Below are 19375 nucleotides of genomic sequence, written 5' to 3'. Positions count from 1 at the left end.
GATATTCTCAGCGTTATGTAGCTCTTCACATTTTTAGGGTGTCAAAACGTTGACTCCCAGCTTGATTTTATTTATTTATTTTTATTTAATTCATCTGCACCCTGCCTTTCTTCCCGATGGGGACTCAGGGCAGCTAACATCATTTGGTGTGGTGGTTAAGTGTGCGGACTCTAATCTGGGAGAACCGGGTTTGATTCCCCACTCCTCCACTTGCACCTGGCTGGATGATCTTGGGCAAGCCGTGGCTCTGGCAGAGCTGTTCTTGAAAAAGAGCAGTTTCTGTCAATAGTTCTCTCAGCCCCACCTACCTCAAAGAGTGTTTGTTGTGGGGAGGGGAAGGGAAAGGAATTTGTAAACTGCTCTGAGACACCTTTGGGTAGTGAAGGGCGGGGTATAAATCCAATCTCTTCTCCTTCTTTTCCTCTGTGTCATCCTCCCAGCAACCCTGTGAGGTAGGCTAGGCTGAGAGAGTGTGACTGGCCCAAGGTCGCCCGGTGAGCTTCCACGGCATGAGTGGGGATCTGAACCCGGGTCTCCCAGTTGCTGCTACTGAGGGAACCCAGAAAGGGACCTGGGCTGCTTCCACACAGCTGTGCTGCTTTGCCTTGTTTCGTTCCTTCAGGGCAATCTGGGGAAGCAGCCGCATGACATCCTGCTCCTGCCCCCCCTCCCCCTTCCAGTTTTGCTAAGGTCTTTCCAAATCCTGGTTTGGTTAAATCTTTTTGGAAAGATCGCAGTCAACGCGCTGTTGGATCCTGTTTTGATGGGAAGATGTTCATTTCTGCGGGCGATGCACATTCATGGCCTCAAAGTGTTTTCCAGTGAGGTATGCTCATTCGTGCAGCTGCCTCAAGTGTGGAGGAGCCAAAGGGTCTACGTGCATGTGTGAACCAGTGTTCCCTCTAAGCTGAGTTAGTGTGAGCTAGCTCACAGTCTTTTAGCCTCTGGCTCACACATTTTTGTCTTCACTCCGGAAGGATGGCTCCAGAGCAAACTAATTTATGCAGTAGCCAAATCACCTGCTCACAACTTTAATCCCAGGAGCTCACAAAGTAGAATTTTTGCTCACAGGACTCCATGGCTTAGCGGGAACATTGGTGTGAACCAGTGTTCCCTCTAAGCTGAGTTAGTGTGAGCTAGCTCACATTTTTTTAGCCTCCAGCTCACAGATTTATGCAGGAGCCAAACGGCTCACTCGCCACTTGAATGCCGGGAGCTCATAAAGTAGAATTTTTGCTCACGAGACTCCACAGCTTAGAGGGAGCGTTGGTGTGAGCCAGACTCCGAGAGCGCAGTGGTCCAGCTGTGGCTCGTACCTTCTGTTTTTTGCCTGAAGCGGGCTCTCCTTTGAGGATGCTGGGGTCCATGGCTTCAATGTCCTTGACCAAGAGGCCAAAAAGCTTGTCGTTAAAGCTAAACACAAGCTGTGGGAACATAAGGAAGAAAAAAACAAAGTTATTTAAATACAGCCATGCATTCTTGGCACACACCAAAAAAAGGGACGTGAAGTGCTACCACTACTCCACACACACACACTCCAACTCCACACACACACACTCCAATTCATCTTTGCACCTACAACCAGGGGTCATTTCCTGCAGGAGCACACAGGAGCAGAGCTCTGGCAGTAAAGAGCCCAGAGGGCGGGCACATGCAACAAGCCCCACCCCCTGCTCCCAGCAGCCCTCAGTCAGAGCAAGAAGCAGCCAGGTAAGTTGCAGAGCCTCCCTCCCAGCCCTAAACAGTCCAATGGCGCCTTTAAGACCAAGTTTTATTCAGGTACAAGCTCTCCCTCCTCTGCGAGGACAGATCTGCGCCCCCCCCCCCCCAACAGCTAGCAATCCAGAACAGTCCAGTGGAGCCTGAGCGGTGGGTGTTGCCTTCTGACACACTTCCGGTGATGTCAGGGGGTGTGGTGTATGCAAATAAGTTATGCTAATGAGCTCTGCTAATGAGCTCCTGCACCTCTTTTTCTACGAAATGACCCCTGCCAACAAGGACTAAAATGTTTTTCTTTAAAGCTTCAAGACGGGATGCTGCCTATTTCTGCAACTAAAGAAATGCGATTGATAAGCAGGGGCACTCAGGAAATCACAGACAAATTTCGAGATGCGAGACCACTATGGATTGTACCAACAGAAGTTTTGACACCATATTCAAGACAGCAAGGCAAGGAGTGGTTGCCTTATAGGGACTTAATTACAAAGCAAGGAACAGAATGGATAATGAAAGGGCAGGATGAAATTCAATATTTTTACGAATGGTTGAAATATATGCAGATTTATGATGTTTTTAAAATAGATAAGAAGAACTATGGTTTTAGAGAAGATAGAAACGAAATAGAAACTGTTTGGGAAAGTGGGGGGAGGAAAATGGTTTCTAATATGTACAAAATACTGTTGAAATGGTTTACGGAGGATGAATCTGTAAAAGAGCAAATGATAAAATGGGCAGTTAATATGAATAAGGAAGTAACCATAGAAACATGGGAATATTTGTGGAAAAATTCTATGAAGCTATCTGTATGTACTAATGTAAAAGAAAATTGTTACAAAATGATGTATAGATGGTATATGACACCTAAGAAAATAGCAAATATGAACCAGAATATGTCTAGCAAATGTTGGAAATGTAAAAAACATGAAGGCTCATTTTATCACATGTGGTGGACATGCGACAAAGCTAAGGACTTTTGGACAGAGGTCCACAGTGAAATGCAAAAGATTCTAAAATGTTCTTTTAAGAAAACGCCTGAAATTCTGCTCTTAGGTTTAAAAATGGAAGAACTGAATGTAACAAAAAAGACATTGTTCTGGTATTTGATAACAACGGCAAGAATGATATATGCTCAATATTGGAAGCAAGAAAAAATACCAGACCTGGAAGAATGGATACAAAAAGTTCTGTTCATGGCTGAGATGGATAAAATAACTAAAACATTGAACAACAAAGAAGACCAAGAATTTTTCGAAGAATGGAAAGACTTTAAGATATATTTAGAAAAAGACAGTAGTGATAAGAAAAATGATTTAACTGGTGATGTATTATAATGTGGGTGGAAGGGTGGAAGCATTGCGGGAAGCCACAGGAGGAAGGGGAGGTAAGAAGAACGGGGTAAACGAAGGGAAAGTGAAAATGAGTATTGTTGGATGTTAAGTTCCTATTGAAAATAAAAATTTGTTTACCAAAAAAAAAAAGATATATTTAGAAAAGAACTGGGACGTGAGACAAAATCTACTATGTTTAGAACAGTATTAAGTACTTGATGTTATCCTGAGTTTATCTATGTGGGACATGAGGGAAGTGCATTGCGGGAAGCCTTTCGGGGGAGGGAGGAAAAAGGGAATATTTAACCAACTGATAAAAAGATGCAAAATGTGATATTAATGGAAAATAAAAAGTCTTTTGACCTAAAAAAAAAAGGAAATCACAGACAAATCTCACAGGGGCAAGTGGCCCTAACGGGGAGCCACGTTTTGTGTCGTGATCACGACAGGGTTTCTTAGCAAACTGCTGCACTGGTGTAGCCCACCAAGCCAAACACGGTTTTTCAGTGAGCAAGAGGGAGAATACAAAAGGTCCCGATGCCTGTAGACAATGCAGAAAGGCCACAATTCTTCCCAGAAGGAGGGGATTAGGTTTGTGGGGAAGCTTGAGAGGTTCAGCTACCTGCGAGGAAGCCTGAAATGACCCCTGCCCAGCTCATGTTAAGATCTGAAAGCCCTTATTCTTCTGGGCCTCTTATCAAAGCTCTATCTGGGCCTCTTTCATACGCCCCTTCCTATTCCTGTAACCACAACAGGGATTAGGACCAGCTTGACCTATGGCCTTTATGACTACGAGTGACCTCTGGCACCCAAGCAGACTGCTGTTGGCACGCTCACCCCAGAAGTCATACCTTGAACCTATGCTACCCTCCCTGCTCTGCTACCACAGATCCCTTGGAAGCATGGCATCACCACCAGTATTCCCTCTAAGCTGAGTTAGTGTGAGCTAGCTCACAGTTCTTTAGCTTCCAGCTCACACATTTTTGCCTTAGCTCAGGAAGGGATGGCTCCAGAGCAAGCTAATTTATGCAGTAGCCAAGTCACTCGCTCACAGCTTTAATGCCAGCAGCTCACAAAGTAGAATGTCTGCTCACAAGACTCCACAGCTTAGACGGAACATTGATCACCACTACCCTCATCCCACCAGGCAGCTTTGGGCTCTTCACTTTCCCCCTGAAATCCACCCCGATTAAATGTGCATGTGTGCGTGTCTGCATGTGCCTGCACTCTATGCACAAGTTGGAGAGCAACTTCCTTTCAACTTGCAAGAAGAAGAAGAGGAGGAGGAGGAGGAGGAGGAGATTGGATTTATACCCCGCCCTTCACTACCCAAAGGATTCTCAGAGCGGCTTACAAACTCCTTTCCCTTCCCCTCCTCACGACAGACACCCTGTGGAGTAGGCGGGGCTGAGAGAGCTCTGACAGAAACTGCTCTTTTTTCAAGAACAGCTGTGCCAGAACTATGGCATGCCCAAGGTCATCCAGCAGGTGCAAGTGGAGGAGTGGGGAATCAAACCTGGCTCTCCCAGATTAGAGTCTGCGCACTTAACCACTATACCAAACCACTACACCAATCAGTTACTGCAGCTGATGCGCCAACCCAAAGGAGGCAAGCTCCTTGGCTTTACCGAGTCAGACTGCTAGTTCCTCTGCCCATGTTTATATAGAGACATTCGGACTTTTTAACAAAACAGGTTCTCAACATACAATGTAAAACAAACTTAAAACCTGAGGCTCGCATCTTACTCTGACAAATATATACACTAATAAAGACCACCTACAAACAAATGGGGCTTCAGGACCTTATTAAAATTACAAAGGTCCTGGACCACACGAACCCACGGTTAGAAGTTGGCTCCATGATCCAGGCATTGCTCCACAAAATGCTTGCTCGGTCACGGCCACCAGTTTCATTTTCTATGGAAACCACAGTTCTTCTCTGCCCCGGGAATAGAGATGTGAAGGCCCGGGAAAAACCGGAAAAAATCGGGGAAAAATGGTTTTTTCCGTTTTTTTCCAGAAGCCTTTTTTGTTTTTTTCCAAAAAATTGAAAAAAGAAAAGAAAAGGGAAAAAAATTGATTATGGAACGTTTTATTTTAACATGATGAATAAAATATTTTAAGACAAGGTGTTTAAATATTTTCCAAATCATTTCTAAAGTATATATATATGGTATCAGATTGATCTAATTTCTGTGCACTGAGGACAAGCAAGTCCTAGGTTACAAACTGAACTCTCCAATGCAAGAACAAGATGCATTTCTTCCTTTAGGAGGTGCAATTGTCAGAAGAAAATTAAAAAGTTTCAATTTTGTTTTTGCATGTTGGTGGGTATTCTGTTTGTAATAACTGTTTGGATACACTATATTTTTAATAGGCTAGTTGTGATAATTTCATGCCAAGTAAAAATGTCCATAGTCATATTTTATGTTCCTAAAGTAACAGAATGACTTTCAATCTGGAAAAGACAAAAGAAATGCTAATGTAGCATTTTTTCAATTTTTCCGAAAATTTCCGTTTTTTCCCAAAAAAAACCTGGGGGGAAAAACGGGGTTTTTTCCGAGCTACAAAATTTCCGGAAATTTTACATCTCTACCCGGGAACCTAAAGATCCCTTTGGTTGTAGAAACACTGAAACAGCCACCTGTGAACTGACACGTGGTCCAAATTACTCCCCATCATTTGTGATCTGAAATTAGAGTACCAACTTTCATAAAGATCCACTGCCTAGTGGTAATCCTCATTTGGAAATGAGTGCAGTCCTCACAGAATGGATACAGTCACACCACTGAGCGAGAAACACACGCGGTGGAAACACAAACCTGCTGCCCAACCGTGAATGACTGGTTGTTGAACTGCTGGATGAACTCAGCCGCCATTTTGTCCGAATCGTAAGGGTTGGAGTCGACACTCTTCTTCTGAAGGAAGTCTATCTCAATGGTCATAGTGCCGATGCACTGCTTGGTCTTATCAAAGCTATACAGGGAAACTGAAAACGGGGCAGGAGGGGAGGAGAGAAAAAACAAGCGATTCAGTCCTGTGCGACAGGATTCTAGTCTGAGCCATTCTCAGCCACCCACTTAAGAAAAAGACCCTCAAGGAAAATAAAAAATGGCAAGCAAGTGTTTAATTTACTTCAACCTTCTTCTAACCAAAAGAACAAACGATGCAGTAATGGAGATACTTTTAGAATATATACTTAAGTGGATATTCTTTTAATCCATTGATTGATTCATGACTTTATGCTATAAGCCACTGAGAAGCCTCCTTGAGACAAACACTTCAAAATAAAACGTTCTTTTAAGAAAGAGCAAACTCTTCTTTATCTGGACTGCCTGACCATCAGATCTAGACGTCAAAGCCTTGTGAAGTTGAAAGTTTGCCACTGCCACGGCTGTTAGAAGGTTAGCTAGTAAGCCCTGGAACATGGGACAAGCAATCCGACTCGAGTTCTACAATACTTGAAACAGAACTAAAGTTTTGCAAAGAGAGTTGCAGCGCCCTCCCTTTGGGTTAAACACCCTGGGTTTTAGAAGAAGAAGAGATTGGATTTATACCCCGCCCTTCACTACCCAAGGGAGTCTCAGAGCGGCTTACAAACTCCTTTCCCTTCCCCTCCCCACAACAGACACCCTGTGAGGTAGGTGGGGCTGAGAGAGCTCTTGACAGAAACTGCTCTTTTTCAAGAACAGCTCTTATCAGAACCACGGCTTGCCCAAGGTCATCCAGCCAAGTGCAAGTGGAGGAGTGGGAAATCAAACCCGGTTCTCTTAGATTAGAGTCCGCGCACTTAACCACGACACCAAACTGAGTCTCGGAATACCCAGAGCAAGTTTTTATAGACATGGAAGGAAAATGAAGACAAGATAAATTAGACTAATGGCTAGGAAAATGAGGCAGAAACCCAGGGGGACATGGTGGCTTCTCGGACCCAGACCCAGAGGGGTCTCTAAAAGAAGCTGTCGCTAATTACTGCACCAAATCCAAACCAAGAGGTAGCAAGAAGGATGCTTGTGCTGCCCAGGGTACATTGATAGCTTTGACTGACAGTGTGAAGTACGCCTGTGAGCAGAAGAGCTTGTTGGAGGATGGGAGTGACAAACTGGAAGCATGTTTTGCATGAGACTGACAGGATGCGATCTGAGAGGTATGATTTAGTTCCTGGCTACAGCAGCGACTAGGCCTACGCCGCCGCCACCCGGACTGCCCAGACCAGCCAACAAGCCAGAGCCAGAAGACTTCAGAGGAGTCGCCTGACCCACCCATGATTGCAAACCAGCTGAGTCTGTTTTCCTTTCCTTTCATCTGATTAAAAGCTCCTTGACTAAAAGGCCTGAGCAGTCAAGAAACCTTCTGTTAAGTAGCGTCATCCGGACTCGATACTAAACCAATGGAAAAAATCTTGCGGCTGCAAGGGTAAGGTTAGGGAACCTGTCAGATGAAAGAGTAAAATTAGCTTGTGAGGAAAAATTGTCTAGGTACTGTGTTAAAAACCTAGCCGCATGATGGAGTGAGCTCCCGTCTCTTGTTCCAGCTCCTGCCAGCCTAGCAGCTTGAAAGCAAGACATTGCAAGTAGATAAATAATAGGTACCACTTTGGTGGGACGGGAACAGCGTTCCGTGCGCCTTGGTGTTTAGTCCTGCCGGCCACATGACCACGGAAACGTCTTTGGACAGCGCTGGCTCTTCGGCTTTGAAACGGAGATGAGCACCGCAACCCTAGAGTCGGACTCGACTGGCTTTACAGCAAGGGAACCTCTACCTTTACTTAAGGCTAACATAAAGAGGACACTCCAATAAGGTATGCATTGAAGTACCAATTTTCCCCTGAGAACAATCACAAAGGCAGTCTCTGAGTAAGGAATCTTAAGAACACAAGAACATAAGAGAAGCCAGTATTGGATCAGGCCAATGGCCCATGCAATTCAACACTCTGTGCCACACAGTGGCTAAAAATACCAGGTGCCATCAGGAGGTCCAGCAGATCTTTCTTGATCTTCCCCTCATAACTGAAGCAGGCTATGCATTCAACTGAGATAATAAGAAAGCTCTAACATAATTTGGGATAGTTAAGATTAAAAACAACAACACAGGATGGCAGTGATTTAGGTGGAGGCATACCAAAAAATAAAGAAGAGCAGTCCCTGAGGGCACAAGACAATGCACTCAAATAAACTTCAGAACTGCTCTCTCTCACACACACATCCTGTATTAGCTGGAACTATTGCTCTTTCCATCTACAAACCAACTTTAATTGAGCATCTTGAGTGTGCCTCCTCTTTCAAGAGAGCAATCGAAGCCTGCTCTCATGCACCTCGGGCAGGCTAGGCGAGAGGTTATCAGCTCACAACCTGGAACCAATGCTCCCCCCTAAGCTGTGGAGTCTTGTGAGCAAACATTCCACTTTGTGAGCGACTAGCACTAAGGCTGTGAGCGAGTGATTTGGCTACTGCATAAATCAGTTTGCTCTGGAGCCATCCTTCCTGAGCTAAGACAAAAATGTGTGAGCCGGAGGCTAAAAAACTGTGAGCTAGCTCACACTAACTCAGCTTAGAGGGAACACTGCCTGGAACATGTCATTTTAGGAAAACTACTCAGTGTTGCTGAATTAATGTTTCTGTCTGTCAACTTCTGCAAAGCTGTCTGTATTCTCACAATACAAGAACTCGTGGGCACTCCATGCAATTGCTGAGTGGTCGGGTTAGAACAGATAAAAGAAAGTACTTCTTCACCCAAAGAGTGATTAACACATGGAATTCACTGCCACAGGAGGTGGCGGCGGCTACAAGCATGGACGGTTTCAAGAGGGAATTAGATAAGCATATGGAGCAGAAGTCCATCAGTGGCTATTAGCCACCAGGTATAGATAGGAACTCTCGGTCTGGGGCAAGGGATTCTTTGTATTCTTGGTGGTGGGGGGGGGGGGCAACAGGGGGGGGGCTTCTACTATCCTGGCCCCACTGCTGGACCTCCTGAGGGTACCTGGTGTTTTTGGCCACTGTGCGAGAGTGTTGGACTAGATGGGCCATTGGCCTGATCCAACATTGGCTTCTCGTATGTTCTTAAAGCTTATCCGGTACCTCATAATTGACACAACCTGCTGAAGCCATTAGAACAGCCTGGCACAGTCTTTGAGCCCAGGAAACACTCAAATGTTCTGCAGTCTCCTCTTTTAATCTGATAATGGCTCTCAGAGCTTCACACAAAAAATGATGCTATAGTCGAAGTAATCATCTACTCTAAAATTTCTATCAAGATCACCAGTAGAGGCCCTGATTAACAAGATTACCTTTGTTTGTGGCACCTTAAAGACCAACAGTATCTGTGGCAGGGTATGAACTTTTGTGAGTTCCCACAGTTCAGGTCTTCTGGAGAGAAGTCAATTCCCAAATATTTCTAATTACAGGTTGCGCCCTCCAACTGCAACCCTCCGTGTTCCTCCTGAACCATTGGAGTCATCCTGCCCCTAATGGGCTTATGAAAGAGCTAATAAAATTATGTCTTGCGACTGCTAGGAATGTCATTGCATTTCACTGGAAATCTAAGACCTTACAACTGAGTGATTGGTATCTGAAACTGTGGGACTTTTTTCTACAAGACAAAGTTTCCACTAGTATCCTTCGATCTGAAAATCAACCTGTTCCTACAATCTCCAAGAAAAATGGATGCCCCTCTTAGAAGCGTCAGCAGCACATAAAATTGACACCTCCCTGTTTGCTCTACATAAACATCGGGATCTACTTTCTTATTTTTAACTGTTTTTAAAAATTTAATTAAAAAAAAACTTTTGTGAGTCACTGCTCACTTCAAAGAAGTGACTTACGAAAGCTATTACCCTGCTACAAATTTTGTTAGTCTTTAAGGTGCAACTGGATTCCTGCTCTTCATTGCAGAAGAATAAGCTTAACGCAGCACACAGAAATCAACAAAGGCTAATGAGCCACATGAGCCGCTTCGGCGGGAGGGCGGGATAGAAATCAAATAAATAATAATAATAATAATAATAATAATATTTTGCAGTGAGCCTTTGAATAAGATTTCCAGGGTGATGCATGAGACAAGTCCTTGGAATGAAGACAAAATTAATTAGGCTGATTAACCTCAAGGTAGGACGTCAATCAACTAGATTTTGCTTTCAAGTTTTTGGCCACATCCATCTCCTCCTAATCCTCCTCCTTCTCTTCTTGTGATTTAACCCACATGAAGCTTTGTGCTTTTAACAAAAATGGCTACATTCCTAATACTTCATGCACTGGGCATGTCTGCATAACTCACCTCATCCTGCAAATCCTTACAACCCAGCTATGAAACTGCGGCCAATTTCATAAGCACGAAAAAAAAATCCACTTCTGCACAACAGCATCACATACTAAACCTCATTATGAACATCTACAATCATTCTAGCACAAGGCAGTCACTAACTCCGGGCACTCAAAGAGGCGGTTATCCATCCGCTACTTGGGAAAAAGAACCCAACAGAAAAATGATGAGGCCAGTCATTGCCTGGTCTCTAATTCACCCTTTCTGGGCAAAGTGACTGAGAGAACGGTAGCAAATGAACCCCATGTCCTCTTGCCCTAGACCCTTTCTGTTCTGGCTCCAGGCCAGGCTATGGGACCGAGATGGCTCTGATAGCTTTAATCACAGAGAGTGATTAAAATGTGGATTTCACCGCCAGAGGATGTAGTGATGGCCACAGGAATGAACAGATTTAAAAGGGGATTAGACAGATTCGGGGAGGATAAGTCTATCAATGGCTACAAGCCATGGTGACTGAGGGGAGCCTCCACATTCAGAGGCACTATGTCTCTGAATCCTAGAACCAGGAGGAAACATTGGAGGAAGACCTCAGCCTCCATGCCCTGTTGCTGGACCTCCAGAGGAACTGGTTGGCCACTGTGAGAGACAGGATGCTGGACTAGATGGACTATTGGTCTGATCCAGCAGGGCTCTTTTTAGGTTCTTATCAGGGGAAGGCCTCGGCCTCTAAGCCCTGTTGTTGGCCCTGCAGAGGAACTCGTTGGCCCTTGTGTGAGACAGGATACTGGATGAGATGGACCATTGGTCTGATCCAGCAGGGCTCTTCTTGTGTTCTTTGCAGGGGAAGGCCTCAGCCTCCATGCCCTATTGCTGGACCTCCAGAGGAACTGGTTGGCCAGGTGTGAGACAGGATGCTGGACTAGAGGGACCCTCACTGGTCTGATCCAGCAGGGCTCTTTCTATGTTTTTATCAGGGAAGGCCTCGGCCTCTGTGCCCTGTTGTTGGTCCTCCAGAGGAACTGGTTGGCCACTGTGTGAGACAGGATGCCGGACTAGATGGACCACTGGTCTGATGCAGCAGGGCTCTTCCTGTGTTCTTATGTTTAGTTGACTACCTCCATCTGAGTACAGACAAAGGCTATGCCCCTCTGTCACTCTCACTGGATTTATCTGCAGCCTTTGTCACAGCAGCAGGTCACGCCATCTTGTTGAGGCGCCTGGATGCAGAAGTAGGTATCAGGGGATATGCATGAACTGGTTCAAATCATTCATGGACTGGACTCCAAGGGTTGCTATAGGAAACCAGTTGTCATTGGGGTTCTTGGTGACTGTATTGCTTCAGTATGTGTAATTCACCTTGTTGAGAAGGAGGGACTTGAAATAATGTAATTAAATATATAAATAAAAAATAAAGCCTAGGGGAGTCAGGGTGTCCCATTTTCCTATGGGGAAAAGCCAGCTTGGCTCCCACTACAAAATTAGGAAACAAGTGAACTACACAATTAGGAAACATGTGACCGCATGCCCCCCATCTTCAGGCCCCTAGAGCTCAAGGGGCCAGGCGTGTCAGCTTTGTCCCCAACTGTACCTTGGTCTGCTCTGTTGTTTTGTTTTGTTTTACATTACACATTGGATTTCTATACCGCCCCTTTCCGTAGACTCGGGGCGGTTTACATAGTTTGTACCGTTTTTCTAACCTAGGGGCACATAGACAGGGGAGGTGAATTCCTTACCCAGGCACCCCCTATTTTCAGCAGGGTCTTCTTTTCTTCTTAGCTTTTTTCCACAGTGGTTCTTGCTTGGTGCTGGCGATGTTTTTACTGACGCAGGTCTTTCAGGTCTTTGCTAGACGCAGGCGCGGGCCTTTCATTCTTTTTTCAGCAGCGACCCCTGCTGGTTTTTCCGGCAACGTACGATCTTGCCGCGTCTCGGCTCCCTCCAGACAGACAGCCTTTCACCTCATGTCACCGCCGCGCTGTCCTCCGGGGCCGATCGCTCCTGCTTGCTGCCTCGCCGCTGCCACCGTCACCTTTTTTCCTTTCAGCCCGCTCGCCAGCCTGCCGCAGTCGCGGAACTTTAGCCAAGGGGGAGAAGGGTGCCCCCCCACTCCTAATGAGCAGGTACCCAATTTATCTAGTTGCTTAAGGCTTTCGAACCGCTGAGTGGATGGGAGCTGGGACAAGGGCCGAGAGCTCACCCGGCCGCGGTGGGCCTCGAACAGCTGAAGCTGTTCGGTCAGATGGAGTACTGCAGGCATTTACTGCTTGCACCACGGCTCCCAAACTCAATGGGAGACTCTGAGAAACGGGCCTGTTCCTCTCTGCATAGCCCCGCCCTGGGTTCTGTTGCTTAGAAATGCAGGAACTGGCCTGCAAGCCTCTTCTTCGCATGTAATTCAGCTCTCAGAAGCCACCTCCTGGCTCCAATACATGTGGGAACGAGCCTGCCTCTCCCACTCATTAGTTCTTCCGGTCATGAACACTTCATCCGCAGGAACATCTTTCCGTGCTGCCTGAGGGGAATTCATTTCCTGATTAAAATCCCCCAACGCGAATACCTCCAAGTGGGGGGGGGGGCAGAACACTCTTGCTCCATCTGTACAGGAAGCTTCCCAAACAGCCATTCCCAAAGCTTAAACGGAATGTGCATTTTCCAAGTTAGGAAAAACCTGTCTCCCCCCCCCCCCCCCCCCCCCCTTGTTCCAATTACTGGATGCATCACAACGTCAATTGGGGTTTAAGTGTTCTCGTTATGAGAGAGACTGGGAATTAAAATGCCGTACCAAAGATGCATTTTGTGCAATTACCACTTTACAGCATCACTATTTAATGATTGTGTGCCCTTGTCTAAATCCCCAGTACGGAATTCAAAATGACTTCCTGGAGCATGACGCGCGTCTTTCAGTGTGTGAGCAAGTCAGAAGACTTACTGTTGGCTGCGCCACGCAGAGCGGAGCTACCCACAGCCTCCCGCTTCTCCCCTACTGTGATTTATCACTTTCCTCAGAATTACGTTTCAGCAGTGTGAGTCAGGCGCAGACAGGCAGTAAGAAACGCTACAGAGAGGTTTCAGTCAACGTGGCTGTCCAGCACCATGGACAGTGCACTACAGGCACATGAACTTGACAGCAGCACATCTGCTGCAGAAAAGGAGAGGGGAGGAGGGAGGGGAGGGAAATCAGCATGAACTCTCTTGCACAGAAGAGCGTATTAACATTCGTTTCCATCTGGGAAACTGAAACGTGACCTATCGACCTCAACTCTAATTCCGGCAGCTAGAACATTGTTAGCCTCAAAATGGAAAGATCAGAAAATGCCGACGATAGATCAATGGCTCCAAAAGTTGTGGGACTTTTATATCTTAGGTAAACTTATGAATAATACACAACTGAATAGATCAGATCGACAGAAACTAGCATACTCTGAATCGTGGTTACTCATTATTTGACGGAAAATGACATTTTACCGAATGATGACAATCATGTGAACTTGATATGAGTACAAGCAGAGCCTCTTGTTTTGATGGTCGATCAGGGCTTACCTGTCTTAACCTCATATATGCTTCATTTATAGTTTTAATATATGTGATGTGATTTTTTAAAAAATAAAAATTAAAAAATTATATTAAAAAATATTAACATTTGTTTCACTGGGCAGACATCCACATTTCTTTGGCTGTGGCTTCCCAACACACACTCATTACTTAATACAATAAAGACTGGCAGACATGCAGTTTTTATGGGGGTTTCACTCTCCACCCCCCCAACTCCAACAGGGTATTACAATTTTTAACAACCATATTTTGTTTGAGACGCTCTCTTTTTCTGTAGTCTTCTCTGGGAAGAGATTGTTAGAACCAGGGCTCTTTTTGTAGACAAAGTCCAGCAGGAACATATTAGCATAATAGGCCACTCCCAACATCAGAAACTCATTAGCATATTAAGCCACACCCCATGACAGTGCAGCTCACTAGCATATTAAGCCACGCCCCCATGCCTTCCCTTGGCGGCCCGTGGCTGTGGAGAGCCCAGGCAAGCTGGCCCTTAGACAGGCCAGGGAAGGCACGGGGAGGCATTTAAATGCCTCCCCGATCCTTCCAGGGAGCCCCTGGCCTGCCCGCCTCAGAGTTGCCAAGGGGGGTCCCGCTCTCCAGGCCTTACCTCTGTAGCCACACATGCGCAGAGGTTTTGGCTGTAGTGAGCGTGGCCAACTCTGAAGCCAGCCGGAACTCCGTTCCTGTGCGTTCCTGCCCCCAAAATAGCCTTGATCTAAATAAATGAACTGACAATGCCAGTCGATCATATTTCTCTGTTTTGGATCTTTTCCTTTACCTAACCTCTCTCTGCTTGACAGTCTTCTCGTGTCCCTAAGCTTAAATTTAGTGAAAACTGAATTCTTTATAAGAACATAAGAACGTAAGAGACGCCAATGTTGGAACAGGCCAATGGCCCATCCAGTCCAACACTCTGTCACACAGGGGCCAAAAATTCCAGGTGCCATCAGGAGGTCCACCAGTGGGGCCAGGACATCAGAAGCCCCTCCCACTGTTGCCCCCCCCGCACCAAGAAGACAGAGCATCACTTGCCCCAGAGCCCCTATCTATACCTTGTGGCTAATAGCCACTGATGGACCTCTGCTCCATATGTTTATCCAGTTCCCTCTTGAAGCCGTCCATGCTTGTAGCCGCCACCACTTCCTGTGGCAGTGAATTCCATGTGTTAATCACTCTTTGGGTGAAGAAGTACTTCCTTTTATCCGTTCTAACCCGACCGCTCAGCAATTTCATGGAGTGCCCACGAGTTCTTGTATTGTGAGAAAGGGAGAAAAGTACCTCTTTCTCTACCTGCTCTTTCCCATGCATAATCTTATAAACCTCAATCATGTCACCCCTCAGTCGTCGTTTCTCCAAGCTAAAGAGCCCTAAGCGCCTTAACCTTTCCTCACAGGGAAAGTGTTCCAACCCTTTTATCATTCGAGTTGCCCTTTTCTGCACTTTTTCCAAAGCTATAATATCCTTTTTAAGGTGTGGTGACCAGAATTGCACACAGTATTCCAGATGAGGTCGCACCATTGAGTTATATAGGGGCATTATGATATTGGCTGATCTGTTTTCAATACCCTTCCTAAGAATCCCCAGCATAGCATTGGCCTTCTTTATTGCAGTCACACACTGTCTCGACATTTTCAGTGAGTTATCCACTACAACTCCAAGATCTCTCTCTTGATCAGTCTCTGCCAGTTCAGACCCCATCAGCGTGTATTTATATTTAGGATTTTTGGCTCCAATGTGCATCACCTTGCACTTGGCCACATTGAACCCCATTTGCCATGTTGACGCCCACTCGCCCGTCTTTGACAGATCCCTTTGGAGTGCCTCACAATCCTCCCTGGTTTTCACTGGCTTTGTTCCTTATTACTGTTAACGGTGCTGTTCTTCCTTCTGTATGTACTTGGGGTCTGCACTGCCTGCTGCTCAGACTAAACTGTTCAACCCTGTCCCTTCCCGCTCTCTGACATCCTTATGTCTTACAGAGGAGTGGCAGGCGTCTGTGCCAACCACCCAAGCAGCGAAACCATGCCGCTCAGACACGGTTGGGGTCTCTGCATACTTCAAAGACTCCTCAGGTATGCATCAAAATTGAATTAATCAGAAGGGGGGGGGGAGCAAAGAGTGCCCTGATATGGACCAGATATGCTCCAGAAGACATGGAATGAACCACTGTTGATATAATGTTGCATTAGAACAGGTCTCCCCCAGCCTTTGGGGGCCTGTGGGCACCTTTGATCCTGTCACATTGTAGTAACCTATAAGGGTGCTGTTTAGAGCTAGGGAGACCTTGCCCAACACTGAAATAACAGGAAAGTATCACCTTGAAAGGAACTGAAAAGGGATTCTCAGCAGTGGTTCTTTGTTGCTGAGAAAGGACCAGAGGTCTGAAACACTGAAAAATTACCTGGGGAAAGTGTTGGACTTTCTATATAAAATTCTGTATATTTACTCTTTGGCCTCTGTATTTTCCTATGATGGATTGTATGGGCATATTGACTTCATATAATAAGATATATTACACTTTAAACGAAATCTCCTTTCTGAATATGTTGCGGGAAATGCGGCACACAGTTGTTTTGCTAGTGGTGACAGACGCCGCCAAAGTAATGTTTTTTTAAAAAATCTGCACAGCCATTCAAATCTCCAGTAGCCAATCAGAACCCTTGCTGGGCAAAAGAGCCCATCTGACCCGTACCAACTTTTGAAAAATACTTGGGCTGCGATCACACACACTAAATAACCTACTTTCAGTCCACTTCCAGTGCACTTTCCAACTGGATTTTACTGTGTGAACTGGCAAGATCCAGTTGAAAAGTGGACTGAAAGTGGTCTGAAAGTGGATTATTGAGTGTGTGTGGTCGCAGCCTTGGCGGGCCCCAGAAAAGGTGTAAAGTGGGTACCACGGCACCCGTGGCCATCACTTTGGGGTCCCTGGCATTAAAATATACAAGACCCATGTTCAGACCCCCTCTGTACAACAAAGCTTGCTGAGTGATCTTGGATCAGTTTCTCTCTCTCTCTCTCAGCCTGACCTGTCCTACAAGGTCGTCGTGAGGACAGATGGAGAAGAGGGGAGGCACCCACACAGCCCTGACGGACTTGGCGGAAGAGCAGGATAAATATTCAAACAGACCCGTTTACAGCCATTAAGACTGACTTTTGTGGGACAGGAGAAATGAAACTTTTCAAGCCCCTGAAAATTCATAAAAGCTTTGGAGGAGAAGGATTTCCAAGTTGTCATCCCTCCCTCCCCCAGCTTGTTATATCCAACAGCAAACTGAAGCGCTCTGCTACATTCTGAACAGCAGCCAAGCGAAGTCGTGCCTTCTGCAGACTCAGAGGCCTCCCCAGGTATGCAGCCAAGTATCCATCTGGAAGCTTAAAGGGAAGTGGTGTGTGTGCGTGGGATGACGAAATGTCTTTTGGGACAGATAGTGCCAGGCTACTTGTTCTTCGAAAGTGTGTTCCAAAAGGTAAGAATCACTCCAGAATTTATATCCTTCATTTCTCCCTCTTCTTTCTCCCTCACGGGAACCCAAAACAGCACACATCATTTTCCTCTCCTCCAGTTTATCCTCACAACAACCTTGTAAGGTAGGCCAGGCTGAGTGCACACGAGTGGTCTAAGATCCACCAGCCAGCTTCCACGGCAGCGTGGGGATTCCAACCTGGATCGCCGAGACCCTAGTCTGACACTCGAACCACCCCACCCCACTGGCTCTAGAAGCGGGTCCACTGTGCGGAGCTTTGGGAGGAGAGAATTCTCTTTCTGGTCAGCCCCTTCCAGAAACCCAGCTGCGAAAAACTGACAGAAAACACTTACCATCTATGTCTTGCCCAATAGAGAGTCCAGCCCATTTTCTCTAAAGAAGGGAGGGAAAAAGAGAGAATGAGGTGCTTTAACAGGGACAAACTGACCACATACCAGTATTTAAAAGAAAAGAAACCTTCCTGAAGATAGAAAGATTTGCTAAGGGTAAGAACAGAGGTGACAGAAAAATCAAAGCCACAAGAAGTGCTTGCACTTGCAGTCTGCACAACGAACACTCTGGTTCAGACTATCTTGCTCTAAGAAGAGGAGTTGGTTTTTATACCCTGTTTTTCTCTGCCCTTAGGAGTCTCAAAGGGGCTTACAATTGCCTTTCCTTCCTCTCCCCACAACAAGCACCTTGTGAGGTAGGCGGGGCTTAGAGAGTTCGGAGAGAGCCGTGACTGGCCAAAGGTCACCCAGCAGGCTTCATGGGGAGGAGGAGTGGGGCATCGGACCCGGCTCCCCAGATTAGAGGCCGCTGCTCTTCACCACTACACCACGCTGGCTCGCCTATCTTTTTATTTTTAAATTGTAAAGGGCCATAGGCACACTTGTTTATTTATTAAAACATGTATACACTGCCTTTCCACCTGTTATAATTAATTCACCTTTTGAGAAGTTTTGGCTCTTCTTGAAGATCCTAGTTAAAAATTTATTTTGCTTTTTATTTGGGGCGTAGACATTTACTATTGTGTACCATTTCCCTTCCAACTTAAATTTAACTAATAGGTATCTACCTTCTTTGTCTATTAACTTCTCCACCTCTTCCACTTGAAGCTTCCTGTGAATCAAAACTGCTACCCCTCTAACCTTGGAAATGTTTCTGGCTTCTCCCAAGTCCTGCCACTTTGGATCATTTAATAGTGGGTTTTTTGTCATTTTTTCCTTTTATGTGTCTCCTGCAAGCACAACAAATCTATCCTTTGTTCTCTAGCTATTTTGGATATCCTATACCTCTTAAGGTTCGATGTTAACCCGTTTACATTCAGTGAAAGTAATCTTATTGTCCTATCCATTTTCCTTATTATTTCCGACCTTTGGCCACCCTGGCTGGAAGTTGTTATTATTATTCATTACACTGCCTTCCCTTGTGGTTCAAGACTTAAAGACTTTTGATAAGACTTAAAATAGCTACCCATTTGGCTTTTGCCTTATAGAAGAGGCTGCAAACATTTCAAAAAGAGTCGTGCAACTGGGATAAGGGTGGGGTGTGTGTAAGCAGATGGACCCCTCCTCAAAGCTCAGAGCACCCTGGAGCCAGCACTACTAGGGCCTGGGCAAGTCAGGGCACTGTTCAAACATGAGGGCCAGTTGCGCAAAGCTCCATGAGAAAATAAGAGAAACATTCTTTGATTAGGAGGTGGTCAGAACACATGTCTTTCCCCCACCCTAAAGGTGTGCATAACTTAAATGGATTACTCAGGGCTTATAAAGACATCTCTGGAAGACTTCATCAACAACTCAAGTCGGCCTTGACCCTATGAGGGGTTTAGCAACGCCACCGGTGGAGCGGAGTGGTGATGCGGCAAAGCTCTTTTGAGAACGAAGATATGCGAAATCGTAAGTGGACGTCCGGAAACTAAAGCGGCAAGCTTCCCCCCCCCCCCATTAGAGAAGCGGCTGGAGGAGAAGGGGGAGGGGAGGGCTCTACCCCCCCCACCCCCGTTCACTCACAAAAGACTCTTTTAAAACGAAAAAAACGGGGGGG

At 45.9% G+C, this 19375-nt stretch overlaps 1 protein-coding gene across 2 annotated transcripts in view; it reads right to left on the bottom strand.

Annotated features, from left to right (window-relative positions):
- Positions 1-19375, bottom strand: part of NSF (N-ethylmaleimide sensitive factor) — a 147653-nt gene that overhangs the window by 86216 nt on the left and 42062 nt on the right. For both annotated transcript variants that reach the window (XM_015428946.1, XM_015428948.1), the window contains exons 4-6: positions 17680-17719; positions 5870-6036; positions 1317-1424 (exon numbers count right to left, since the gene is read on the bottom strand). In XM_015428946.1, coding sequence (XP_015284432.1) covers positions 1317-1424; positions 5870-6036; positions 17680-17719 — 315 coding nt within the window. The remainder of the gene's footprint in view (positions 1-1316; positions 1425-5869; positions 6037-17679; positions 17720-19375) is intronic.

Source organism: Gekko japonicus, unplaced genomic scaffold (assembly GCF_001447785.1).
Source record: "Gekko japonicus isolate JY-2015 unplaced genomic scaffold, Gekko_japonicus_V1.1 scaffold776, whole genome shotgun sequence".
NCBI lineage: Eukaryota > Metazoa > Chordata > Lepidosauria > Squamata > Gekkonidae > Gekko > Gekko japonicus.
The sequence above is the reverse complement of the archived record's forward strand: the minus strand, read 5'-3'. Positions and strand labels throughout refer to the sequence as shown.